The sequence below is a fragment of the Ranitomeya variabilis genome, chromosome 6 (genome assembly GCF_051348905.1).
Source record: "Ranitomeya variabilis isolate aRanVar5 chromosome 6, aRanVar5.hap1, whole genome shotgun sequence".
NCBI classification, from domain to species: Eukaryota; Metazoa; Chordata; class Amphibia; order Anura; family Dendrobatidae; genus Ranitomeya; species Ranitomeya variabilis.
Window position 1 is genome coordinate 570,549,556 of NC_135237.1, and position 27,564 is coordinate 570,577,119.

General features: G+C 50.0%; 1 protein-coding gene across 5 annotated transcripts in view; it reads left to right on the plus strand.

Moving 5' to 3' along the window:
• ARHGAP39 (Rho GTPase activating protein 39) overlaps positions 1–27,564 on the plus strand; it is a 170,097-nt gene that overhangs the window by 73,300 nt on the left and 69,233 nt on the right. For all 5 annotated transcript variants that reach the window (XR_013217097.1, XR_013217098.1, XR_013217099.1 and 2 more), the window contains exon 3: positions 20,066–21,470. Coding sequence is in view for 2 of the 5 variants with exons in the window: in XM_077271393.1 (XP_077127508.1) it covers positions 20,066–21,470 (1,405 nt within the window). In the remaining 3 variants the exon portion in view is untranslated. The remainder of the gene's footprint in view (positions 1–20,065; positions 21,471–27,564) is intronic.

Consider the following 27,564-nt stretch of genomic DNA (forward strand, 5'->3'; position numbering starts at 1 on the left):
TGAGTGCAGCTCTGGGGTATACAGGATGTAACTCAGGATCAGTAATGTAATGTATGTACACAGTGACTGCACCAGCAGAATAGTGAGTGCAGCTCTGGGGTATACAGGATGTAACTCAGGATCAGTAATGTAATGTATGTACACAGTGACTGCACCAGCAGAATAGTGAGTGCAGCTCTGGGGTATACAGGATGTAACTCAGGATCAGTAATGTAATGTATGCACACAGTGACTGCACCAGCAGAATAGTGAGTGCAGCTCTGGGGTATAATACAGGAGGTAACTCAGGATCAGTAATGTAATGTATGCACACAGTGACTGCACCAGCAGAATAGTGAGTGCAGCTCTGTAGTATAATACAGGATGTAACTCAGGATCAGTAATGTAATGTATGTACACAGTGACTGCACCAGCAGAATAGTGAGTGCAGCTCTGTAGTATAATACAGGATGTAACTCAGGATCAGTAATGTAATGTATGTACACAGTGACTGCACCAGTAGAATAGTGAGTGCAGCTCTGGAGTATAATACAGGATGTAACTCAGGATCAGTAATGTAATGTATGTACACAGTGACTGCACCAGCAGAATAGTGAGTGCAGCTCTGGATTAGTACACTAGGGTAGAGGACTGTGTGTGTAGAGATCTCAGCTCGGTGAGTGGCATGTTGTAGAGCATAATATCAGAGGTACAGATGCCATACTCTTATATGACGGCGTTGCTTTCCTCCTCGCATGATATAATACATGGAGAGACCCTCTTTTTCTTCCTCTCACTGCTCTCATCATTTATTAACACTGGGAGCTTTCTGTGTAATGATGAGTTGATGGGAGACGCTGGAGATTTCTGCTCTTTTTTGCACTTGTGGTTATAGAAATGGAGGAAAGTTATCAGTTTGATGGTAGAGGGAAAATTTGTCTCCGAAGCCCCCAGAGAGGTGGCAGACGGCGGGCGCCACATCCATCAGATCTCCTGAAATATTTGGAAATGTATTGTGTGCGGTTGGAGCAGAGCAGCCATCACTGGCATTCTCTCTCCACCAATGTAAATTCAGTAGCTTAGAGAAATGTCCATGGTATTTTGTTGATTGGGGATGACTTTTCTACTGATTTTGGGTCCGTAGAGGTGAAGTCCTGGAGATGGAGACGGTCTGCGTTTAGTATGCGCCTTGGTGTGGATACTGACACCTCTGCCCCGGCGGCCACATCCAGGTCCTGCAGCCAGTGCTTCTGTGACCTCTGCTTCCAGCTTTAACTCTACGAAAGTTCACTGCCGCTGTGTCTTTTTTGTTCCTTTTTTTATGTCCTTACAATGATCTTTTGGTCCCTTCACTTAACCTAAGAATATTAGGCCGCTGTCCATGAAAACTGGTCGTAGATTCCTCAGGAACGCTGCCATAAGCCACAGGTCAGGACAGTCAGAGGGGCCGCAGGTCATGACAGTCAGATGGGCCGCATATCATGACAGCCAGAGGGACCGCAAGTCATAACAGCCAGAGGGACCGCAGGTCATAACAGCCAGAGGGGCCACAGGTGAGGACAGCCAGAGGGGCCACAGGTGAGGACAGCCAGAGGGGCCGCAGGTGAGGACAGCCAGAGGGGCCGCAGGTGAGGACAGCCAGAGGGACCGCAGGTCATAACAGTCAGAGGGACCGCAGGTCAGGACAATCAGAGGGGCCGCAGGTCAGGACAGTCAGAGGGACCGCAGGTCATAACAGCCATAGGGGCCACAGGTGAGGGACAGCCAGAGGGCCGCAGGTCGGGACAGCCAGAGGGGCCGCAGGTCGGGGTAGCCAGAGGGGCCGCAGGTAGGGATAGCCAGAGGGGCCGCAGGTAGGGATAGCCAGAGTTGCCGCAGGTAGGGACAGCCAAAGGGGGGCCGCAGGTCGGGTCAGCCAGAGGGGCCGCAGGTCGGGTCAGCCAGAGGGGCCGCAGGTCGGGTCAGCCAGAGGGGCCGCAGGTCGGGTCAGCCAGAGGGGCCGCAGGTCGGGTCAGCCACAGGGGCCGCAGGTCGGGACAGCCACAGGGGCAGTAGGTCTGGACAGCCAGAGGGGCCGCAGGTCACCACAGCCAGAGGGGCCGCAGGTCACCACAGCCAGAGGGGCCGCAGGTCACCACACCCAGAGATTCACAGATGTTCTTGTGATTATATGGCATGGTTACATGATGCTAAAGGAAGACTCTTAAAGGGGCAGCCAGAGAGGGCTGCAGGTTGGGGCAACCAGATGGGCCGCAGGTTGGGGCAACCAAAGGGGCCGCAGGTCGGTGCAACCAGAGGGGCCGCAGGTTGGGACAGCCAGAGGGGCCGCAGGTTGGGACAGCAGGTCGGGACAGCCAGAGGGGCCGCAGGTCAGGACAGCCAGAGGGGCCGCAGGTCGGGACAGCCAGAGGGGCCGCAGGTCACGACAGCCAGAGATTGATACTCTTGTGATTATGTGGCATGGTTACATGATGCTAAGGTAAGACTCTTAAAGGGGTTGTTCAGGACAAGGATATTGACCGGTCATCAGTATCAGGTTGTGGGGGGTCTGACACATGGAGCCCCCACTCATCAGATGTTTGCCCATGTAGGTTAAATACACTTTCCAGTGTTTCTGATATACTGGCAGCCTGTCACTGGTTTAATGGGGGCTGTATGGAGAGTCTTTGCACTTCTGAGAGGGCTATAGGCGCTCGACGTGCCATCATATAGTATGGTGCCATTTTTCTCATCCCCACGACAGCATCATAAAGAGACAGCGCATCGGCCCCCCAACCTACAAATGTAGAAGGCAGAGCCTCTCTTTCCACTTCAGTGGTTTCCTCTCCTTGGAGTGAGCCCTACAGTCCCCAGGGATATTCCTGACTCTTTTTACTTCCCGGTTGGGGGGGTGGATTCCGGAGGCTGGAGCAGTCGCGGGAATTCTCGGCAGACCACCCAGCTGAGACAATGCGGGCATGCTACCGGCTGCCGAGCCCATGTCCAGTGAGGCCTGGCCCAGGAGGATGCGGCAAAGTCTCTCCTTCTTTCCCGGTGGCTACCGTGATGGTTTCCTGTAGTCGAGGCTGTACTAACCAGTAGTGTTTAGGCCAAACATCGCAGCAACATGCACAGCAAGATCTCAGATTTTATGGTTAGTTCAGCTGTAATCTCTGATTAATGAATGTCCGTAAGATCAAATTTTATCCAGTTTTCCAACCATTCATAAAGCAGCTGACTTTTTAGCAGTATTATTATTATTATTATTTATTGTTATAGCGTCATTTATTCCATTGCGCTTTACATGTGAGGAGGGGTATGCTAATAAAAACAAGTACAATATTCTTAAACAATACAAGTCATAACTGGTACAGGAGGAGAGAGGACCCTGCCCGCGAAGGCTCACAATCTACAAGGGATGGGTGAGAATACAGTAGGCGAGGATAGAGCTGGTCTTGCAGCGGTTTGGTTGATCGGTGGTTACTGCAGGTTGTAGGCTTGTCGGAAGAGGTGGGTCTTCAGGCTCTTTTTGAAGGTTTCGATGGTAGGCGAGAGTCTGATGTGTTGTGGTAGAGAGTTCCAGAGTAGGGGCGATACGTGAGAGAAATCTTGTATACGATTGTGGGAAGAGGAGATAAGAGGGGAGTAGAGAAGGAGATCTTGTGAGGATCGGAGGTTGCGTGTAGGTAAGTACTGGGAGACGAGGTCACAGATGTATGGAGGAGACGGGTTGTGGAAGGCTTTGTATGTTATCGTTAGGGTTTTGTACTGGAGTCTCTGGGCAATGGGGAGCCATTGAAGGGATTGACAGAGGGGAGAGGCCGGGGAATAGCGGGGAGACAGGTGGATTAGTCGGGCAGCTGAGTTTAGAATAGATTGGAGGGGTGTGAGAGTGTTAGAGGGGAGGCCAGAGAGCAGGAGGTTGCAGTAGTCAAGGCGAGAGATGATGAGGGCATGGACTAGAGTTTTTGCAGATACTTGGTTGAGGAATGTACGGATTCGTGAAATATTTTTTAGTTGATGTCGGCAGGAAGTGGAAAGTGCTTGGATATGTGGTTTGAAGGAGAGATCAGCATCAAGGATTACCCCGAGGCAGCGAGCTTGTGGGACTGGGGAGAGTGGGCAGCCATGCACTGTAATGGATAGGTTCGTTGGGGGGGGTCGTGTGAGATGGGGGGAAGTGATGAATTCTATTTTGTCCATGTTAAGTTTCAGAAATCTAGCGGAGAAGAAGGATGAAATAGTGGACAGACATTGAGGGATTCTGGTTAGTAGGGAGGTGATATCTGGTCCAGAGATGTAGATCTGTGTGTCATCAGTATAGAGGTGATACTGAAAGCCATGAGATTCTATGAGCTGTCCCAGGCCAAAGGTGTAAATGGAGAAGAGCAGGGGCCCAAGGACTGAACCTTGTGGAATTCCGGCAGATAGGGGGCGAGGTGAGGAGGTGGTGTGTGAGTGGGAGACGCTGAATGTCCGGTCTGTTAGGTATGATGAGATCCAGGATAGGGCCAAGTCTGTGATGCCAAGGGATGAGAGGGTCTGTAATAATAGGGAATGGTCCACTGTGTCAAAGGCAGCCGACAGGTCGAGGAGGAGGAGGACAGAGTAGTGTCGCTTGCTCTTGGCGGTTAAGAGGTCATTGGTGACCATAGTTAGGGCAGTTTCAGTGGAGTGGTGTGACCGGAAGCCAGATTGTAAGCGGTCAAAGAGGGAGCAAGAAGAGAGATGGGAGGACAGTTCAAGGTAGACGTGTTGTTCCAGTAGTTTGGAGGCATAAGGGAGAAGTGATATAGGGCGATAGATAGATACAGAGGATGGGTCAAGAGAAGGCTTTTTGAGGATAGGTGTGATTGAGGCATGTTTAAAGCTTGAGGGGAAAACACCAGTTGTTAGTGATAGGTTGAAGAGATGGGTTAGGGTTGGGATGAAGACTTCGGTGAGGTTTGGGATGAAGTGGGATGGGAGCGGGTCAAGTGCACAGGTGGTGAGATGCGATCTTGAGAGTAGAGTGGAGAGTTGATCTTCTGTAATGGTGGTGAAGTTGGTTTTGGAGGTGGAGGGCTGGGAAGTCGGGAGGAAGGGCTCTGGGGGTTGTTGACCAAAGTAAGGCTTACGGTCCGCTCGTGCTCTTTATCGAACTCCGCACGCCGGGCTCTTTGGTTGAAGAATTGGCCAGAGGATCTCCTATCTAAAAGTAGGGTGTGCAGCATTCCTTGTCGGGGAGGATTCCTTTTTTGCCCAGTCCTGGATGAGATACCAGAAAAGGGTTCCCCGCTAATTCTTTTCAGAGGAAATATGTTCGTCCTTCTGTTTGTGTCCACAAAAAGAACCAGAGATCCAAGATGGAAGGTCCTAAGAGCTAATGGGAAAAGCTTCAATTATGACCCCATTCTCGCTGATCCAACCAAAAGATCTGGAAGACAATGACGCCAGGTCCCACGTAAGTGGAAGGCAAAAAAGGTTTCTTCCTACCTGGTTAAAAATCTCAAGAAACAAATGGATTTTAGATGCCATAGGTCAGGGTTTGAAGCTAGAATTCAGCTTCAGGCAGTCAGGGAGATTCTTAGTCATCGAAATTCAGTCCTCAAAAGCGGGGCTCCAGCCCTCAGAACAAGGAGTCTTGTCCTTGGTACAGAAGGGGGTCCTTACTCAGGGCCCGGAATCAGAAAGAGTGCTGATTCTACATCTCTCTTTTTATGGCATAAAACAAACATAGGTCCTCCCATGATCTGTAAACTACTGAAGCGGGTGGGTGAGACTGCGGCTGCGACTGAGGTTTTCTCTCTCGGTGTGGCGCTATCGTGGGTTCCGGCATATCAAATTACCGGTAAGTAATTATCATTTTTCAGAGGCCTTCTCTAGAAGGAGGTTATGATGTAGAGAATAGATCTGAAATACAGGTCCTTCTCAAAAAATTAGCATATAGTGTTAAATTTCATTATTTACCATAATGTAATGATTACAATTAAACTTTCATATATTATAGATTCATTATCCACCAACTGAAATTTGTCAGGTCTTTTATTACTGATGATTTTGGCATACAACTCCTGAAAACCCAAAAAACCTGTCTCAATAAATTAGCATATTTCACCCGTCCAATCAAATAAAAGTGTTTTTTAATAACAAACAAAAAAAACATCAAATAATAATGTTCAGTTATGCACTCAATACTTGGTCGGGAATCCTTTGGCAGAATTGACTGCTTCAATGCGGCGTGGCATGGAGGCAATCAGCCTGTGACACTGCTGAGATGTTATGGAGGCCCAGGATGCTTCAATAGCGGCCTTAAGCTCATCCAGAGTGTTGGGTCTTGCGTCTCTCAACTTTCTCTTCACAATATCCCACAGATTCTCTATGGGGTTCAGGTCAGGAGAGTTGGCAGGCCAATTGAGCACAGTAATAGCATGGTCAGTAAACCATTTACCAGTGGTTTTGGCACTGTGAGCAGGTGCCAGGTCGTGCTGAAAAATGAAATCTTCATCTCCATAAAGCATTTCAGCCGATGGAAGCATGAAGTGCTCCAAAATCTCCTGATAGCTAGCTGCATTGACCCTGCCCTTAATGAAACACAGTGGACCAACACCAGCAGCTGACATGGCACCCCACACCATCACTGACTGTGGGTACTTGACACTGGACTTCAGGCATTTTGGCATTTCCTTCTCCCCAGTCTTCCTCCAGACTCTGGCACCTTGATTTCCGAATGACATGCAAAATTTGCTTTCATCAGAAAAAAGTACTTGGGACCACTTAGCAACAGTCCAGTGCTGCTTCTCTGTAGCCCAGGTCAGGCGCTTCTGCCGCTGTTTATGGTTCAAAAGTGGCTTTACCTGGGGAATGCGGCACCTGTAGCCCATTTCCTGCACACGCCTGTGCACGGTGGCTCTGGATGTTTCCACACCAGACTCAGTCCACTGCTTCCTCAGGTTCCCCAAGGTCTGGAATCGGTCCTTCTCCACAATCTTCCTCAGGGTCCGGTCACCTCTTCTCGTTGTACAGCGTTTTCTGCCACATTGTTTCCTTCCAACAGACTTACCATTGAGGTGCCTTGATACAGCACTCTGGGAACAGCCTATTTGTTGAGAAATTTCTTTCTGGGTCTTACCCTCTTGCTTGAGGGTGTCAATGATGGCCTTCTTGACATCTGTCAGGTCGCTAGTCTTACCCATGATGGGGGTTTTGAGTAATGAACCAGGCAGGGAGTTTTTAAAAGCCTCAGGTATCTTTAGCATGTGTTTAGAGTTAATTAGTTGATTCAGAAGATTAGGGTAATAGGTCGTTTAGAGAACCTTTTCTTGATATGCTAATTTATTGAGACAGGTTTTTTGGGTTTTCAGGAGTTGTATGCCAAAATCATCAGTATTAAAACAATAAAAGACCTGACAAATTTCAGTTGGTGGATAATGAATCTATAATATATGAAAGTTTAATTGTAATCATTACATTATGGTAAATAATGAAATTTAACACTATATGCTAATTTTTTGAGAAGGACCTGTACAACGTTTAATGAAGCCTGCACAGAGGCCCCTAGAAGAGTCCTTACCCCCATTGGTTGTATAGGCCTAGAACACACGTGCGTGTACCAGTTTGGATGCAGCAGCGCCGATATCTCTCCTGTCCTCCGCTTTGCGCTGTTGGGTACTGACCCATTACTAAGTGATGGAGATTTTCAGCCGTGGTGCGGCAGACTTCTCTTCGCTAGGACCTGTCAGTTTCAGGTGCCTTAAAATAAACATGAGCCCGCGGCCAGTGAATTATTCATGGCGTCTTCCTCACACTTTTAAGTTTAGCAAGAGCAGAACAGAATAGAAGCGCCGGAGCGTGAAGCATTTAAGATCTCCACTAGCCCTTTAATTTAATGCTCTGCAATCAATAGGAAATTGTTTCGAGGTGCCGCACTCTCCTCAAGGTTACCGAGACCTTCACTGACTACACCCAGCACAATGTGACGGCTCACGGCTAATGGTATGTGCATACTAAGTGTGCACTCCGAGGACGCTACACGTGTCGTCTCCAATTATCATGGTCTCTAATGTTCCCCTACAACCACAAGTGGAAGCAATAATAACAGGAGAAAGTCATTGATGCCTAAGGAGCGGCCGCAGCTGGCAGGAGCATGCAGTGTTGAGCACCGGTGATAACAATCATTGCTTTATGGGGTCCTATATGACTGGTATCACAATGCGGGTGCAGAGGGAACAGCAGGTCGCCCCACGCACCTCCATGTGGCCCCACAGTGGTTCCTCCACAGCCCAGGGGGCCAGTCTGATGGGGGAGAAACAAGTGATGTCTCCTTCATCCTCAGGATCGGTGGGAGACAAAGATCAGCCCCTACGATCACAGTGTGATGGGCATATCCTGTAATCCCGCATCTGATAGTCTGAAAAGCCCTAATATACCTTCACTGATTCTCAGCATAATGTGGAATTTCACAAGAACAGAAGAACCGCAGCGACAAAATGTGTAACAAGCAATGCAGAACTGATTTACCCTAGATTTCACTGGTGTGGTGTATTGTGGGGGAGCACTAGCCGATGTGGTGTATTATGGGGAAGTAGAGGCTGGTGTGGTATATTGTGGGGAGCACAGGCCGGTGTGCATTATGGGGGAGCAAGGGCCGGTGTGGTATATTATGGGGCAGCACGGGCCGGTGTGGTGTATTGTGGGGGAGCATGGGCCAGTATGCATTGTGGGGGAGCAGGGGCCAGTGTGGTGTATTGTGGGGGAGCACAGGCCGGTGTCCATTATTGGGGAGCATGAGCAAGTATGCATTGTGGGGGAGCAGGGGCCGGTGTGGTGTACTGTGGGGGAGCAGGGGCCGGTGTGGTGTATTGTGGGGGAGCATGGACCGGTGTGGTGTATTATGGGGGAGCACGGGCCGGTGTCCATTATGGGGGAACATGGGCCAGTATGCATTGTGGGGGAGCAGGGGCCGGTGTAGTGTATTGTGGGGGAAGACGGGCCAGAATGCATTGTGGGGCAGCATGGGCCGTTGTAGTGTATTGTGGAGGAGCACAGGTCAGTGTGCATTATGGAGGAGCACAGGCCGGTGTCCATTATGGGGGAGCATGGGCCGGTGTGTATTGTGGGGGAGTACGGGCCAGTATGCATTGTGGGGGAGAAGGGGCCGGTGTGGTGTATTGTGGGGAAGCACGGGCCAGTGTGTATTATGGGGGAGCAGGGGCCGGTTTGGTATATTGTGGGGAAGCACGGGCTGGTGTGGTGTATTGTGGGGGAGTGTCACAGTTCACAGGGAAGATATCTTTATCATCCCCACCACTCACACTAATATGCCATGAACCGGGGCTGTTTGGTGCCCAGTTCTTTTCTGAAGGGGTGTCACAATAATGTAAGAAATGTCATAATGTGAGATTAGTTCTAGAAAGTACTATGTCAGACACACACTGCAGCTTCGACCCCCCCCCCGTGTTAGCAGGGTGTGGCTTTTAAACTGCAGGCATCCAATCCTGTAAAACCACTCACCCTCCCTCTCCCCTGCTATATAAGTAATGGGAGACCAAGGTGCAGCAGCCCCTCCCTCTTCCCAGGAATGCCTTTGTCTGGACATTCTATAAATGTAAATTCTGAGAAAAGAGTGCATATCATTACTCAGCCCACTTTGTGATATCACGAGGAGAGGGCATATCTTACGCCTGCTGAGTTGTGTTTTAGTCTTGGTCCAGAAAGCGGCGCTCCTGGTGCCATACTCAGCGAGGCGCAGGAGCGCCGCTTTGTCCACCACCTTGCCAGACCCCACAGCCAAAGTTTCTGTTTAGCCTACCAGCCCAACAACGTTATTCTACAAATAAGAAAAACTATACTTCTCTGTGTGATTTTCCTCAGCTGACTTGTATTCACGTGCTAAGCGACCACTTGATAAAGACTCGGGAAGAGTCGAAACGTCGAGTTTATCCTCTGGTCGCCTTCTGCACTGTCGAATATCATGTTTAAAAGCACTGTAAAATAAATTTCACTATATTGGCAATTGATACTCCTAGAGTGTGCGGTGTATATCATTTTCCTTGCTGTACTCTGGCGGCGGAGCATGGGCCGGTGTGCTCTACTGTGTCGGGGGAGCTCGGGCTGGTGTGCTGTACTGTGTCGGGGGAGCTCGGGCCGGTGTGCTGTACTGTGTCGGGGGAGCTCGGGCCGGTGTGCTGTACTGTGTCGGGGGAGCTCGAGCCGGTGTGCTGTACTGTCGTGGGAGCTCGGGCCGGTGTGCTGTACTGTGTCGGGGGAGCTCGGGCCGGTGTGCTGTACTGTGTCGGGGGAGCTCGGGCCGGTGTGCTGTACTGTGTCGGGGGAGCTCGAGCCGGTGTGCTGTACTGTCGTGGGAGCTCGGGCCGGTGTGCTGTACTGTGTCGGGGGAGCTCGGGCCGGTGTGCTGTACTGTGTCGGGGGAGCTTGGGCCAGTGTGCTGTACTGTGTCGGCGTAGTACAGGCCGGTGTGATGTACTGTATCAGGGGAGCTCCGGCCGGTGTGCTGTACTGTGTCGGCGTAGTACAGGCCGGTGTGATGTACTGTGTCGGGGAAGCTCGGGCTGGTGTGCTGTACTGTGTCGGGGGAGCTCGGGCCGGTGTGCTGTACTGTGTCGGGGGAGCTCGGGCTGGTGTGCTGTACTGTGTCGGGGGAGCTTGGGCCAGTGTGCTGTACTGTGTCGGCGTAGTACAGGCCGGTGTGATGTACTGTATCAGGGGAGCTCCGGCCGGTGTGCTGTACTGTCGGGGGAACTCGGGCCGGTGTGCTGTACTGTGTTGGGGGAGCTCGAGACGGTGTGCTGTACTGTGTCGGGGGAGCTTGGGCCGGTGTGCTGTACTGTGTCGGGGGAGCTCGGGCCGGTGTGCTGTACTGTCAGGGGAGCTCGGGCCGGTGTGCTGTACTGTGTCGGGGGAGCTCGGGCCGGTGTGCTGTACTGTGTCGGGGGAGCTTGGGCCAGTGTGCTGTACTGTGTCGGCGTAGTACAGGCCGGTGTGATGTACTGTATCAGGGGAGCTCCGGCCGGTGTGCTGTACTGTCGGGGGAGCTCGGGCCGGTGTGCTGTACTGTGTCGGGGGAGCTCAGGCTGGTGTGCTGTACTGTGTCGGGGGAGCTTGGGCCAGTGTGCTGTACTGTGTCGGCGTAGTACAGGCCGGTGTGATGTACTGTGTCGGGAGAGCTTGGGCCGGTGTGCTGTACTGTGTCGGGGGAGCTCGGGCCGGTGTGCTGTACTGTGTCGGGGTAGTACGGGCCGGTGTGCTGTACTGTGTCGGGGGAGCTCGGGCCGGTGTGCTGTACTGTGTCGGGGGAGCTTGTGCCGGTGTGCTGTACTGTGTCGGGGGAGCTCGGGCCGGTGTGCTGTACTGTCGGGGGAGCTCGGGCCGGTGTGCTGTACTGTGTCGGGGGAGCTCGGGCCGGTGTGCTGTACTGTGTCGGGAGAGCTTGGGCCGGTGTGCTGTACTGTGTCGGGAGAGCTTGGGCCGGTGTGCTGTACTGTATCAGGGGAGCTCCGGCCGGTGTGCTGTACTGTCGGGGGAACTCGGGCCGGTGTGCTGTACTGTGTTGGGGGAGCTCGAGACGGTGTGCTGTACTGTGTCGGGGGAGCTTGGGCCGGTGTGCTGTACTGTGTCGGGGGAGCTCGGGCCGGTGTGCTGTACTGTCAGGGGAGCTCGGGCCGGTGTGCTGTACTGTGTCGGGGGAGCTCGGGCCGGTGTGCTGTACTGTGTCGGGGGAGCTTGGGCCAGTGTGCTGTACTGTGTCGGCGTAGTACAGGCCGGTGTGATGTACTGTATCAGGGGAGCTCCGGCCGGTGTGCTGTACTGTCGGGGGAGCTCGGGCCGGTGTGCTGTACTGTGTCGGGGGAGCTCAGGCTGGTGTGCTGTACTGTGTCGGGGGAGCTTGGGCCAGTGTGCTGTACTGTGTCGGCGTAGTACAGGCCGGTGTGATGTACTGTGTCGGGAGAGCTTGGGCCGGTGTGCTGTACTGTGTCGGGGGAGCTCGGGCCGGTGTGCTGTACTGTGTCGGGGTAGTACGGGCCGGTGTGCTGTACTGTGTCGGGGGAGCTCGGGCCGGTGTGCTGTACTGTGTCGGGGGAGCTCGGGCCGGTGTGCTGTACTGTGTCGGGGGAGCTCGGGCCGGTGTGCTGTACTGTCGGGGGAGCTCGGGCCGGTGTGCTGTACTGTGTCGGGGGAGCTCGGGCCGGTGTGCTGTACTGTGTCGGGAGAGCTTGGGCCGGTGTGCTGTACTGTGTCGGGGGAGCTCGGGCCCGTGTGCTGTACTGTGTCGGGGGAGCTCGGGCCGGTGTGCTGTACTGTCGGGGGAGCTCGGGCCGGTGTGCTGTACTGTGTCAGGGGAGCTCGGGCCGGTGTGCTGTACTGTCGGGGGAGCTCGGGCCGGTGTGCTGTACTGTGTCGGGGTAGTACGGGCCGGTGTGCTGTACTGTGTCGGGGGAGCTCGGGCCGGTGTGCTGTACTGTGTCGGGGGAGCTCGGGCCGGTGTGCTGTACTGTGTCGGGGGAGCTCGGGCCGGTGTGCTGTACTGTGTCGGGGTAGTACGGGCCGGTGTGCTGTACTGTGTCGGGGGAGCTCGGGCCGGTGTGCTGTACTGTGTCGGGGGAGCTCGGACCGGTGTGCTGTACTGTGATCGGGGTCTACACACTGCAGATTCTGCTGCTTTTACCATCCACCTCTGCTCTGGCTTCCAGGAATCTGTATCCAGAATTCCAGGACAGCGTCCTGCTTTCCCTGCCGCACGGCGTATCCCTGTCATATGTCTCCGCCATCACAGATCAATATGTAAACTGAGAAAATAATGCTGCATTGATGTTCACTGCTGGATCATTAACCTCGAGGAATGGTGACTTCCCAATACGCTGCTCACCGCACTGTATATCACGCTGGTTACCGCACTGTGTATCATTCTGGTTACCGCACTGTGTATCACGCTGGTTACCGCACTGTATATCATGCTGGTTACCGCTCTGTATATCACGCTGGTTACCGCACTGTGTATCATTCTGGTTACCGCACTGTGTATCACGCTGGTTACCGCACTGTATATCACGCTGGTTACCGCTCTGTATATCACGCTGGTTACCGCACTGTGTATCACGCTGGTTACCGCACTGTGTATCACGCTGGTTACCGCTCTGTATATCACACTGATTACCGCTCTGTATATCACGCTGGTTACCGCACTGTATATCACGCTGGTTACCGCTCTGTATATCACACTGGTTACCGCTCTGTATATCACGATGGTTACCGCTCTGTATATCACACTGGTTACCGCTCTGTATATCACGCTGGTTACCGCTCTGTATATCACACTGGTTACCGCTCTGTATATCACACTGGTTACCGCTCTGTATATCACGCTGGTTACCGCTCTGTATATCACGCTGGTTACCGCTCTGTATATCACGCTGGTTACCGCTCTGTATATCACGCTGGTTACCGCTCTGTATATCACGCTGGTTACCGCTCTGTATATCACCCTGGTTACCGCTCTGTATATCACGCTGGTTACCGCTCTGTATATCACGCTGGTTACCGCTCTGTATATCACGCTGGTTACCGCTCTGTATATCACGCTGGTTACCGCTCTGTATATCACCCTGGTTACCGCTCTGTATATCACGCTGGTTACCGCACTGTATATCACGCTGGTTACCGCTCTGTATATCACGCTGGTTACCGCTCTGTATATCACGCTGGTTACCGCTCTGTATATCACGCTGGTTACCGCTCTGTATATCACGCTGGTTACCGCTCTGTATATCACGCTGGTTACCGCTCTGTATATCACGCTGGTTACCGCTCTGTATATCACGCTGGTTACCGCTCTGTATATCACGCTGGTTACCGCTCTGTATATCACGCTGGTTACCGCTCTGTATATCACGCTGGTTACCGCTCTGTATATCACGCTGGTTACCGCTCTGTATATCACGCTGGTTACCGCTCTGTATATCACGCTGGTTACCGCTCTGTATATCACGCTGGTTACCGCTCTGTATATCACGCTGGTTACCGCTCTGTATATCACGCTGGTTACCGCTCTGTATATCACGCTGGTTACCGCTCTGTATATCACGCTGGTTACCGCTCTGTATATCACGCTGGTTACCGCTCTGTATATCACGCTGGTTACCGCTCTGTATATCACGCTGGTTACCGCTCTGTATATCACGCTGGTTACCGCTCTGTATATCACGCTGGTTACCGCTCTGTATATCACGCTGGTTACCGCTCTGTATATCACGCTGGTTACCGCTCTGTATATCACGCTGGTTACTGCTCTGTATATCACGCTGGTTACCGCTCTGTATATCACGCTGGTTACCGCTCTGTATATCACGCTGGTTACCGCTCTGTATATCACGCTGGTTACCGCTCTGTATATCACGCTGGTTACTGCTCTGTATATCACGCTGGTTACCGCTCTGTATATCACGCTGGTTACCGCTCTGTATATCACGCTGGTTACCGCTCTGTCCATACGGGGGTCCCCATGTGTGAGTGGAGATAGTGGCATTTGTAATCACTGCCTTATTCCGGTGTGTGTGATATCCAGGATATTGTACCGCCACTTAGACTGATGACACATTGGATGTGGCAGGCACCATGTTTTCTGTTAGCAGCGTTATTTCTCCAGACAGGAGGAATTAATGGTGGAGCTGCAGATACTTCTACGTCCCGGGGCTTCTCCCTAATTAGAGCATCTTCCCCCTCACTTCCCGGATAATGATGTCTCCTCTCCGGAGCTCATCCATGTTCATCAGTATGTAACGTCTGTCAGCGCCTCCTGTATCGCCACGTGTCAGACGCCATCATTATCCATTACATCCCATCACCCTGGTCGCCCCAGATATGGAGGGATTACCTCTGTACATCTGAGCCCCATAGATCGCAGACATTAGTATAAAATGGTCCGCTGCCCATCTCCACCGTTGTGCTCAGGACTAATCTCCAGTTAGCGGCATCATCTCTGATCACGTGGAAACTCTGCTGCTCCCTGCAGAAATGAGCAATTATCGAGTCCCAGCGGTGCTGATGTGCCTGCCGCTGGAGATGGCAGATGCCCGGAGCACGAGCGCGGCCTCGATGCTTTGTCATGGCATTCGTATCAAGGACCCATCACGCTGCGGGGACGGTGGGGGCGGCTATTGGGGGCCTCTAGTACTCCTCTCATTCACGCTCTGTGTATTTCAATGATGATCAGGTCATGCAATTTGGGAATAGTGCTTTATATTTAAAGGGACGTGACAGACGCCTCTAGGTGAGAGCGAGAAGAACGGCGGCTACCTAAGAGTAGATGCTGCAAGCGGGAGCCATCTCTCCAAGGTTATAGTCAAGGGATCACTGTTCTTCAGATAGCCGGGGTCCCAATGGTTGGACCTGCATCTGGCAGACATTTGGAGTTTATCCTATATTTCACTCCTCCCAACATAGGATGTACTGGTATGTCTTACGTCTTGTGCAAAAGGGTGAGTGACGGCTGTGTTACACCAGTGCGAGTATACAGTGGGTACGGAAAGTATTCAGACCCCTTTACATTTTTCACTCATTTGTTTTCTCATTAATGTTCACTCTGCACCCCATCTTGTCTGAAAAAAACAGAAATGTAGAAATTTTTGCAAATATATTAAAAAAGAAAAACTGAAATATCCCATGGCCATAAGTATTCAGCCCCTTTGCTCAGACACTCATATTTAAGTCCATTTCCTTGTTATCCTCCTTGACATGTTTCTACTCCTTCATTGGATGCCAGCTGTGTGTAATTAAACTGATAGGACTTGATTTGGAAAGGCGCACACCTGTCTATATAAGACCTCACAGCTCACAGTGCATGTCAGACCAAAGGAGAATCATGAGGTCAAAGGAACTGGCCAAGGAGCTCAGAGACAGAATTGTGGCAAGGCACAGATCTGGCCAAGGTTACAGAATTTCTGCAGTACTCAAGGTTCCTAAGAGCACAATGGCCTCCATAATCCATAAATGGAAGAAGTTTGGGACCACCAGAAGCCTTCATAGACCTGGCCGTCCAGCCAAACTGAGCAATCGTGGGAGAAGAGCCTTGGTGAGAGAGGTAAAGAAGAACCCCAAGATCACTGTGACTGAACTCCAGAGATGCAGTAGGGAGATGGGAGAACGTTACACAAAGTCAACTATCACTGCAGCCCTCCAACAGTTGGGTTATGGCAGAGTGGCCCGACGGAAGCCTCTCCTAAGTGCAAGACATATGAAAGCCGCATATAGTTTGCTAAAAAACACATTAAGGACTCCCAGACTATGAGAAATAAGATTCTCTGGTCTGATGACACGACGATAAACGTTTTTGGTGATAATTCTAAGCGGTATGTGAGGAGAAAACCAGGCACTGCTCATCATCTGCCCAATACAATCCCAACAGTGAAACATGGTGGTGGCCGCATCATGTTATGGGGGTGTTCTTCAGCTGCAGGGACAAGACGACTAGTTGTCTTTGAAGGAAACATGAATGCGGCCAAGTACAGAGGTATCCTGGATGAAAACCTCTTCCCGAGTGCTCTGGACCTCAGACGTGGCCGAAGGTTCACCTTCCAACAAGACAATGACCCTAAGCACACAGCTAAAATAACAAAGGAGTGGCTTCAGAACAACTCTGTGACCATTCTTGACCGGCCCAGCCAGAGCCCTGACCTAAACCCAACTGAGCCTCTCTGGAGAGACCTGAAAATGGCGTCCACCAACGTTCACCGTCCAACCTGATGGAACTGGGGAGGATCTTCAAGGAAGAATGGCAGAGGATGCCCAAATCCAGGGGGGGAAAACTTGTTGCATCATTCCCTAGAAGACTCATGGCTGTACGAGCTCAAAAGGGGCTTCTACCCAATACTGAGCAAAGGGGCTGAAGACTTATGACCATGTGATATTTCAGTTTTTCTTGTTTAATATATTTGCAAACATTTCTACATTTCTGTTTTTTTTCTCAGTAAAGATGGGGCGCAAAGTGTACATTAATGAGAAAAAATGAACTTTTTTGAATTTACCAAATGGCTGCAATGAAACAGAGTGAAAAATGTAAAGGGGTCTGAATACTTTCCATACCCACTGTATTAAACGAGCTCAAGTGGGTGAGTGACGGCTGTATTATACCACCGGCATCAGCTTGAAACAGCAGCGACCAGAGCTAGATACGTTCACTGCTACCATTTTTTTGGTGCCCATCACCCCTGTTAGGTACCATTGTAGCTGGGGGGCTGCTATGACCCCGAGCCTGTGACTGAGCTTCATAGGAGATTACTTATATTCCTGTATACTCCGATATGTGAATATCACATGATCAAGTATTAAAAAAATGATGCAAACTATAAAAGTTTAAATGATTAAAAAAACCACAAGTAATATAAATGTCTGTATATTGTGTATCACAAAACATAAAGTGATTTGGAAAAAAAATTAGAATTACAAAATTGAAATGAGCCCCCACACAGCTCTGAAGACGTAGCCAACACCAGGAGCGGAGCTGCCGTGCCGAGAGGGAAGCTTGGATGTTGGAGGAGCTTTGGTGTCAGAAATGCATTAGTTCTATAGAATTTCATCCAGAACTCCATTATTACACTCCCCGCAGACAATAAATAAGGCCGGACCAAAATAATACAAATCTTTCCCTATTATGTGTGGTGAAACATGAGCCTACGGGGGGCAAATCCACACCAATTCCTCATGATAGATGAATAATTTAGCCACTGATATATATCCAAAGTAAGTGCAAAAATCTGTGTCCGGCAACAAGTCATAAGTAATTCATAAAGGCAGCGAGAAGCGAGTATCGCTCAGATGGTAATAAATACTAAGCTGATATCAAATCTAAATACACAACTATAGGGGAAAATAGCAGCACGGCGAACTGATGGCGACGTAAAAGACCGCAGAATGGAAAATCGGGGAACGAGCATTGTATCTATGAATCCAGCTCTGATATGAGATAAAACATCTAACAGTAAGCAGCAGAATGGATGACATTATATAGAAAAGTACTGAGCATTATAGCTGTGTATCCAGCTCTCGGTGTGATATAATACTAGAAATCAGCAGAATGAAGGACATTTTATAGAAAATACTGAGCATTAGAGCTGTGAATCGAGCTCTTGTGAGATATAACATTTACTAGAAAGGGCAGCATGGAGGACATTATACATCACATCAGTACTAAGCATTGTAGCTGTGATCCCAGCCCTGGCAGTGAGCTTGCAGGCTGTCTTATTTTCAATTGGATGGAGTTTAGTTTTACAGAGTGAATGATGAATTCAGGAGGAAGGGGAGGAAAAGTGTCTCAAAAGTGAAAGTAGAAAAAGATTCTCTGATGAGACATGTTACTAAGTGTCTTATATTTCAATACTTATTCGTGCAAAGAAGCGTCAGCGACCATTAAGATAAATGTTATTAGTATACAGTTGTGGCCAAAAGTATTGACACCCCTACAATTCTGTCAGATAATACTCAGTTTCTTCCTGAAAATGATTGCAAACACAAGTTCTTTGTTATTATCTTCATTTAATTTGTCTTAAATGAAAAAACACAAAAGAGAATGAAGCAAAAAGCAAAACATTGATCATTTCACACAAAACTCCAAAAATGGGCCAGACAAAAGTATTGGCACCCTCAGCCTAATACTTGGTTGCACAACCTTTAGCCAAAATAACTGTGACCAACCGCTTCCGGTAACCATCAATGAGTTTCTTACAGTGCTCTGCTGGAATTTCAGACCATTCTTCTTTGGCAAACTGCTCCAGGTCCCTGATATTTGAAGGGTGCCTTCTTCAAACTGCCATTTTTAGATCTCTCCACAGGTGTTCTATGGGATTCAGGTCTGGACTCATTGCTGGCCACCTTAGAAGTCTCCAGTGCTTTCTCTCAAACCATTTTCTAGTGCTTTTTGAAGTGTGTTTTGGGTCATTGTCCTGCTGGAAGACCCATGACCTCTGAGGGAGACCCAGCTTTCTCACACTGGGCCCTACATTATGCTGCAAAATTTGTTGGTAGTCTTCAGACTTCATAATGCCATGCACACGGTCAATCAGTCCAGTGCCAGAGACAGCAAAGCCACCCCAGAACATCAGGGAACCTCCGTCATGTTTGACTGTAGGGACCGTGTTCTTTTCTTTGAATGCCTCTTTTTTTTCTCCTGCAAACTCTATGTTGATGCCTTTGCCCAAAAAGCTCTACTTTTGTCTCATATGACAAGAGAACATTCTTCCAAAACGTTTTAGGCTTTTTCAGGTAAGTTTCGGCAAACTCCAGCCTGGCTTTTTTCTTTTCTCGGTGTAAGAAGTGGGATCTTCCTGGGTCTCCTACCACACAGTCCTTTTCATTCAGACACCAACGGATAGTACGGGTTGACACTGTTGTACCCTCGGACTGCAGGGCAGCTTGAACTTGTTTGGATGTTAGTCGAGGTTCTTTATCCAACATCCGCACAATCTTGCGTTGAAATCTCCTTGTCAATTTTTCTTTTCCGTCCACATCTAGGGAGGTTAGCCACAGTGCCATGGGCTTTAAACTTCTTGATGACACTGCGCACGGTAGACACAGGAACATTCAGGTCTTTGGAGATGGACTTGTAGCCTTGAGATTGCTCATGCTTCCTCACAATTTGGTTTCTCAAGTCCTCAGACAGTTCTTTGGTCTTCTTTCTTTTCTCCATGCTCAATGTGGTACACACAAGGACACAGGACAGAGGTTGAGTCAACGTTAATCCATGTCAACTGGCTGCAAGTGTGATTTAGTTATTGCCAACACCTGTTAGGTGCCACAGGTAAGTTACAGGTGCTGTTAATTACACTAATTAGAGAAGCATCACATGATTTTTCGAACAGTGCCAATACTTTTGTCCACCCCCTTTTTTATGTTTGGTGTGGAATTATATCCCATTTGGCTTTAGGACAATTCTTTTTGTGTTTTTTCATTTAAGACAAATTAAATGAAGATAATAATGCTAAAGAATTTGTGTTTGCAATCATTTTCAGGAAGAAACTGAGTATTATCTGACAGAATTGCAGGGGTGTCAATACTTTTGGCCGCAACTGTATGTTACTTTTGCGTACGAACGTCTGACTGTTCCTTGTGTTTTTTGCAGGACCTCATCTCTCAGATGGAACACCGGCACCAAAGAGCGAATGCTGATTAAAGTGACGGACCGGGAGCCCAGCTTCCTGATGCACCAGGGGAATGGTTACACCACTGACAATACACAAGGCACCCGTTCTCGCCGGCCGTCGGGGGGACAGCCATCACCCATCATGCAGACCTTTACTGTCGATTCTGACAACTCTGTCTTTTTTCCGGACAGAAAGCAGTCCCCGTATTTGAAGAGAGCAGATCATGTTGGCTCTTGTTCACCGCTGCTCGGTCGAGGGGAATCATTCTGCACCTTACAATCCCAACACAGGAAGCATTCGAACGAGTCTCAGCCGTCTTCTCCACGCTACGCCTATGAGCCCCCACTCTACGAGGAGCCTCCCATGGAATATCAGGCTCCCATCTATGATGAACCACCCATGGAGATGCAGTACGATGCCAGTGGAAACTACCGAGCGATGTCCCCACAAAAATCCCCCATTCGCAAACCTCATACCTATCTTCAATCTCCAAAACAGGCCTCCAACTCTCCATACCAACAGCTCGTGTTGACCAAGCAGAAATGCTCCGACAGGTTCATGAGTCTGGATTACAGTCCTGCCGGCAAGGAATATGTCCGCCAGTTGGTGTATGTTGAACAGTCTGGTTCCAGCCCAAAAATGAAAACAGGTTTAAGGCATCATAAGTATACACCAAACACGATAGGTGGGTCATACTCATTGCAACACAACCCTCCGTACATAAGGGACCAACGTCTGGAAGTTAAATCTGGAGACTACAGTAGTATGGAGGGTCCGGATTTACGACAAGGTCAACAACAGCATCAGTTCATCTCCGAAGACTCCATGTCTTGGTCAAGTCAGCAGGACACCATGTCCTCAGCAAGTTACTCCCCCAACACGAGGAAAAGGAAAAGCAGAAAACCTTCATTGTCTCTGGAACCAAACCCATCTCCGTCCGAAACATCGTCTGATAGAGAAGGCCACAATGAGCAGGGTATGATTGAGGAGAGGCCTGCGTCCATGCCCAACCGACCGCTTATGAGCCGAACGGAGAGCCGGTCATCTGAGGCAGACATGCACCGCGGCTCTACGGAAGCCTTCATGGCACAAGCCCGGCTGGCCTGGGAGGCCCAGCAGGCTCACTTCCACATGAAGCAAAGAAGCAGTTGGGACTCCCAGAAGGATGGCTCTGGCTATGAGAGCGATGGTGCCGTGCCTTTACCCATGCCGGGGCCTGTTGTTAGGGCTTTCAGCGAGGATGAAGCACTCGCACAGCAAGACAGCAAACACTGGAAGAGAAGCACCTTCGAAAAACTTGGGTTTCCACAAATACTACTGGAAAAAAGTGTCTCCGTTCAAACTAATTTGGCTTCTCCAGAGCCGTATTTACACCCCTCTCAGGTAAAGCCCTAAGTATGGTCTGCCACCAGATCTGGACCTCCTTATAATGGAGATTTATTGGGTTCAATTTTTTCTTCGAGAGATTTGTAGGCCATGCAATTCTGGGAAATAAAATATACAAACATCATCTTAAAAAAGGGTCTCCAGTGCCACCTCTTGGAGGACGTAATCATAGAATTTAGTATTGACCCTTTAAAGTGTCACATAGAGCCAAGTCAAAAGGAAAATGTCTCCATCTGCTGACGGATGGTTCAGGGTTCTTGCCCCTCATCAGTGCACAGCAGGAGACTAGTTGGCCAAGAACCCAGAAACACCCGTCTGATAGTCTATCCCTCTTTGGAGAACATTGTTATTTAAAAGGGTTTTACATACAAATAAATACTCATAAATGATGAACAAAACAATTCTCAGGACCCCAGTCCAGCAGCTACTTTGGTAGTCAGAGCCCTGTGAACCTCCTAGTACCTGCCACCATCCTGGGTGCCTCTTCTGGTGACTGGGTCCCCACAACATCTCGTATCCCTGTTAGATAGTATATGGAACATTTATCAAGGGCCAGCGCAAGTTTTCTGGCAGTGAAAAGTTTCATATTTTTGCAGAAAGCCTTATGCACAAATGTCTGCTTTTTTCCTCCACCCGACACTTGTTGGGGATGGAGTCTATTCATTATAATTAACACCTGAAATGGGTGTAAATTACAGCAGAAATCTGCCCCAGATAGTAGTTGTTAAAAAACATGGAGAGCCCATGAGATCCTAAAATGTTATCCATCGAATCGGGGACAAAACATTGGTTGCAGCAGTAACTTGGGGCCCGGAGGTTAAGGGGGCCCAAAAGTTTCCTTTAGCTCATGTGAGAAGACCATTACTATTAATGACCCATGATAGCTTGGGGACTTCTTAAAGGTTTTGAAACCCTTCAGCTTGCTTATCACTGGGGTCTGACAGCTGTGACCACCACAAAGAATACGACTCTACGTGGAGTGGTTGTCAAGCACATGTATCAGGGCTCCACTTATTATCTGCAGGAGAAGTTGGCAGGTTTGGCCTGCTTTCCTCTAACGCAGGAGTGCACAACATTTTTTGGTTAAACGGCCACATTGCCATACTGAACCAATCCCAAGGGCCGCAAAAAAAAAATGTTCAGGGGTAACTACATGAATACATCACCAGAACAACAGTTAGTACATTAATTCATCCCCAGAACAAAGTTTTGGGTATTTGAGAAGTATTTTGAGAGTTTCTGCTAAAAAAAAAATATCGGTGTGAACAACACACACTAACTTAGGCTGCCGTCACACTAGCAGTATTTGGTCAGTATTTTACATCAGTATTTTGTAAGCCAAAACCAGGAGTGGAACAAATAGAGGAAAAGTATAATAGAAACATCTGCACCACTTCTGCATTTTTCACCCACTCCTGGTTTTGGCTACAAATACTGATGTAAAATACTGACCAAATACTGCTAGTGTGACGGCAGCCTTAAACTGAGTTTTTGGTACAGAAACTCGCCATATCCTGCTCATAATACAGGAACCACAGTACTGTACTGATGAGATGCAGGCACTATCACATATTTACATCCAGGTACCTTATAGGTGACATCTGTTCTGATTGAAGTTGTTCTTATTTTCTTCTCCATTTTGTCCAGACACCATGATGAAATTTCATGCCCAAAGCTCATCTCTGCAGACTTCCCTCTACTCTGTCTTCATCAGCACATCCCGACAAGGTGCCCTTAAAAATAAAAGTATCATTATGCTGCCCTATAAATATAAATATTTCTTATGTTGCCCTAAATAAATAATTGACCCTCATTGTGCTTCCTGCACAAAATATCCCCACCTTACTGCCCTTCTCTATATTATCCCCCACTTCCCCTTTCTATAATACACCCCCCATACTGCCCCCTCCATAATATCCACCCTCACATTCCCGCTCCATAATAAACCCCACACACTGCCCCTCTCCATAACAAACCCCTCACAGCTCCTCTTCATAATAAAAAACTCCCCCACACTGCCCCTCTCCATAATATACCTCCACACTGCTACTCTCCATAATAAACCCCCTCACAGCTCCTCTCCATAATAAACCCCCCGCACTGCCCCTCCCCATAATATATCTCCTCTCCATAATTAACCTTCCACACTGCCCTTCTCTATTATAAACCCCCCACACTGCCCCTCTCCATAATATACCCCTTCACAGCCCCTCTCCATAATATACTCCCACTCTGCCCCTCTTCATAATATACCCCCTCACAGTCCCTCTATATAATAAACTCCCCACACTGCCCCTCTCCATAATATACCCCCTCACAGTCCCTCTATATAATAAACTCCCCACACTGCCCCTCTCCATAATATACCCTCACACTGCCCCTCTCTATAATAAACCCTCACTCTGTTCCTCTCCATAATATAATCCCTCACAGCACCTCACTATAATATACCCCCACACTGCCCCTTTCCCTACATCCCCCACACTGCCACTCTCCATATTGTCCCGTCTGCCCCTCGCTACACTATTCCCCTTTCCATAATCCCCTCACCGCCTCTCCATAATATCGATCCTCACAGCCCCTCTCCTTAATAAACTCCCCACACTGCTACTCTCCATAATATACCCCCTCAAGCTCCTCTCTATAGTAAACCCCCCACACGGCCTCTCTCCATAATAAACCTTCCACACTGTCCCTCTCCATTATAAACCACGCACACTGTCCTTTTCCATAATGTACCCCCTCACAGCCCCTCTCCATAATATACCCCCTCACAACCCCTCTCCATAATATACTCCCACTCTGTCCCTCTTTATAATATACCCCTCACAGCTCCTCTCTATAATAAACCCCCGCACTGCCCCTCTCCATAATATAGCCTCTCTCCATAATATACCCCCTCACAGCCTCTCCATAATATCCACCCTCACAGCCCCTCTAAATAATAAACTCCCCACACTGCTACTCTGCATAATACACCCCCTCACAGCCCCTCTCCATAATATACCCCTTTACAGCCCCTCTCCATAATATACCCCCTCACAGCCCCTCTCCATAATATACCCCCTAACGGCCCCTCTCCATAATATACCCCCTCACAGCCCCTCTCCATAATATACCCCCTCACAGCCCCTCTCCATAATATACCCCCTCACAGCCCCTCTCCATAATATACCCCCTCACAGCCCCTTTCATAATATACTCCCACTCTGCCCCTCTTCATAATATACCCCCTCACAGTCCCTCTATATAATAAACTCCCCGCACTGCCCCTCTCCATAATATAGCCTCTCTCCATAATATACCCCCTCACAGCCTCTCCATAATATCCACCCTCACAGCCCCTCTCCATAATAAACTCCCCACACTGCTACTCTGCATAATATACCCCCTCAAGCTCCTCTCTATAGTAAACCCCCCACACGGCCCCTCTCCATAATATAGCCTCTCTCCATAATAAACCTTCCACACTGTCCCTCTCCATTATAAACCACGCACACTGTCCTTCTCCATAATGTACCCCCTCACAGCCCCTCTCCATAATATACCCCCTCACAACCCCTCTCCATAATATACTCCCACTCTGTCCCTCTTTATAATATACCCCTCACAGCTCCTCTCTATAATAAACCCCCGCACTGCCCCTCTCCATAATATAGCCTCTCTCCATAATATACCCCCTCACAGCCTCTCCATAATATCCACCCTCACAGCCCCTCTCCATAATAAACTCCCCACACTGCTACTCTGCATAATATACCCCCTCACAGCCCCTCTCCATAATATACCCCTTTACAGCCCCTCTCCATAATATACCCCCTCACAGCCCCTCTCCATAATATACCCCCTCACAGCCCCTTTCATAATATACTCCCACTCTGCCCCTCTTCATAATATACCCCCTCACAGTCCCTCTATATAATAAACTCCCCACACTGCACCTCTCCATAATATACCCCCACACTGCCCCTCTCAGTAATATCTCCCCTCACAGCGACTCTCCGTAATATAATCCCTCACAGCCCTTCACTATAAATATACCCCACTCTGCCCCTTTAAATAATATCACCCCACACTGCCCCTTCCCCATTTCCCCCACACTGCCCCTCTGCATATTGTCCCTACTGCCCCTTGCTATACTATGCCCTCTTTCACAATCTGCCAATTGCCCCATAACGTCCTCCATTGCCCCTTTATGTACCCAGCCCCCTCATCTAAAACAAAAGCACATTTCTCTAGCTCTTCCATGGAGCGCTTACCTGCCATCACGCTGCTGTACGTCGACCCCGGGAATGAATCGCGCTGACTGCCCCAGTCCCGGCGCTGCAGTGTTCAAATGTATTCACATCTGAAAGCCGCAAATACATTTGGATGTAGGAAGAAGGGAGCTGCGTCCCCCCGGACAGTGCCGCGGGCCGCACAGCATCGCTCCTCGGGTTGTATGTTGTGCAGGCCTGATCTAACATGTACTTTCCCATTGCTGAGGGTCCGACCGCTGGAACTGCAAGAGACCCTCCCAAGAGCGGGGCTGTGCAGCACCCTCCTGAATGGAGCAGAGGTGTCTGTTCGGCCTCCGCACCATTCGTGGTCTATGGGACTGACGGAATTAGCCGAGCATACATAGAGCCCCCATTTCAGGGTACGGGATATCTTTGTTTGGAAATAATCCTTAAAGCTACGTAGAAAAGTTCCCCATTGCTTGATCCAAAGCCTCCCCCATTCACACTGTCTGCATGTTGTGTAGGAGGGCAGGCCGCTCCCGTCAGCTGTCATAGAAACCCATCGGAAAAGGAAGAGACCACGTTTTCATGCAAAAGTAAATTGTAATGCAAGGCCTTGATTTCCCAGCACGGCATGGCGTCTTTCCACCCCGCAGGGCATTATACAGAGGGAGCCTCCGCGGCTGACAGCCGAGGCTTAGGGGGATCTCTGCTGTCTTAGCCAGCGTGCTGATCTGCTGTCAGGATGTCAGCCGACGTCAAGGCGAGCGCAAAACTAGGAGGGGACGGCAGAAACCCAAACGTGATGGGCAAAAAGGTGTACTCTCATTCGGGGGGCGATGAGCTTCACTGAAGGGGCTGTCTGCTCGGGGACATTCACTTCGGGGACAACTGGTTAGTCCGTTTTTAAATAACTGATCCGTTAATCAGCCATCTGTTTCTCTTTGATTTGTGACGGACTCGTTCTCCATAGACTTCAATGTTAAAAAAAATGGATCAAGCAGTTATTTAAAAACGGACCAAAAAGTTGTCTCTGCACAACTTTGTTTTACAACGGATTGCTGCTGGATCCGTTCTAACTGATCACTATTGGACAGTCATGTGAACAGAGCCTTACAGGAAGTAAGACGGGACAGAGGTGTATGGGTGGACAGAGGACTCTGGAAGAAGCAGAGGTGTCTAGAGGAGGAGGAGAAATTTGTCTGGTGGTGGAAGGATGGATCAATGTGCCTGAGGGAGGAGATGTGTGGAAGGATGGATCGATGTTTCTGTAGGGGGAGAAAGATGTGTCTGGTGGAGGACAGAGGAGTTTGGAGGAGACAGGTGTGTCTGGAGGAGGGGGCGGGTGTGTCTGGAGGAGGGGGCGGGTGTGTCTGGAGGAGGGGGCGGGTGTGTCTGGAGGAGGAGGTGGGTGTGTCTGGAAGAGGAGGCGGGTGTGTCTGGAGGAGGGGGCGGGTGTGTCTGGAGGAGGAGGTGGGTGTGTCTGGAGGAGGAGGCGGGTGTGTCTGGAGGAGGGGGCGGGTGTGTCTGGAGGAGGAGGCGGGTGTGTCTGGAGGAGGAGGCGGGTGTGTCTGGAGGAGGGGGCGGGTGTGTCTGGAGGAGGGGGCGGGTGTGTCTGGAGGAGGGGGCGGGTGTGTCTGGAGGAGGAGGCGGGTGTGTCTGGAGGAGGCGGGTGTGTCTGGAGGAGGGGGCGGGTGTGTCTGGAGGAGGGGGCGGGTGTGTCTGGAGGAGGAGGCGGGTGTGTCTGGAGGAGGGGGCGGGTGTGTCTGGAGGAGGGGGCGGGTGTGTCTGGAGGAGGAGGCGGGTGTGTCTGGAGGAGGGGGCGGGTGTGTCTGGAGGAGGGGGCGGGTGTGTCTGGAGGAAGGGGCGGG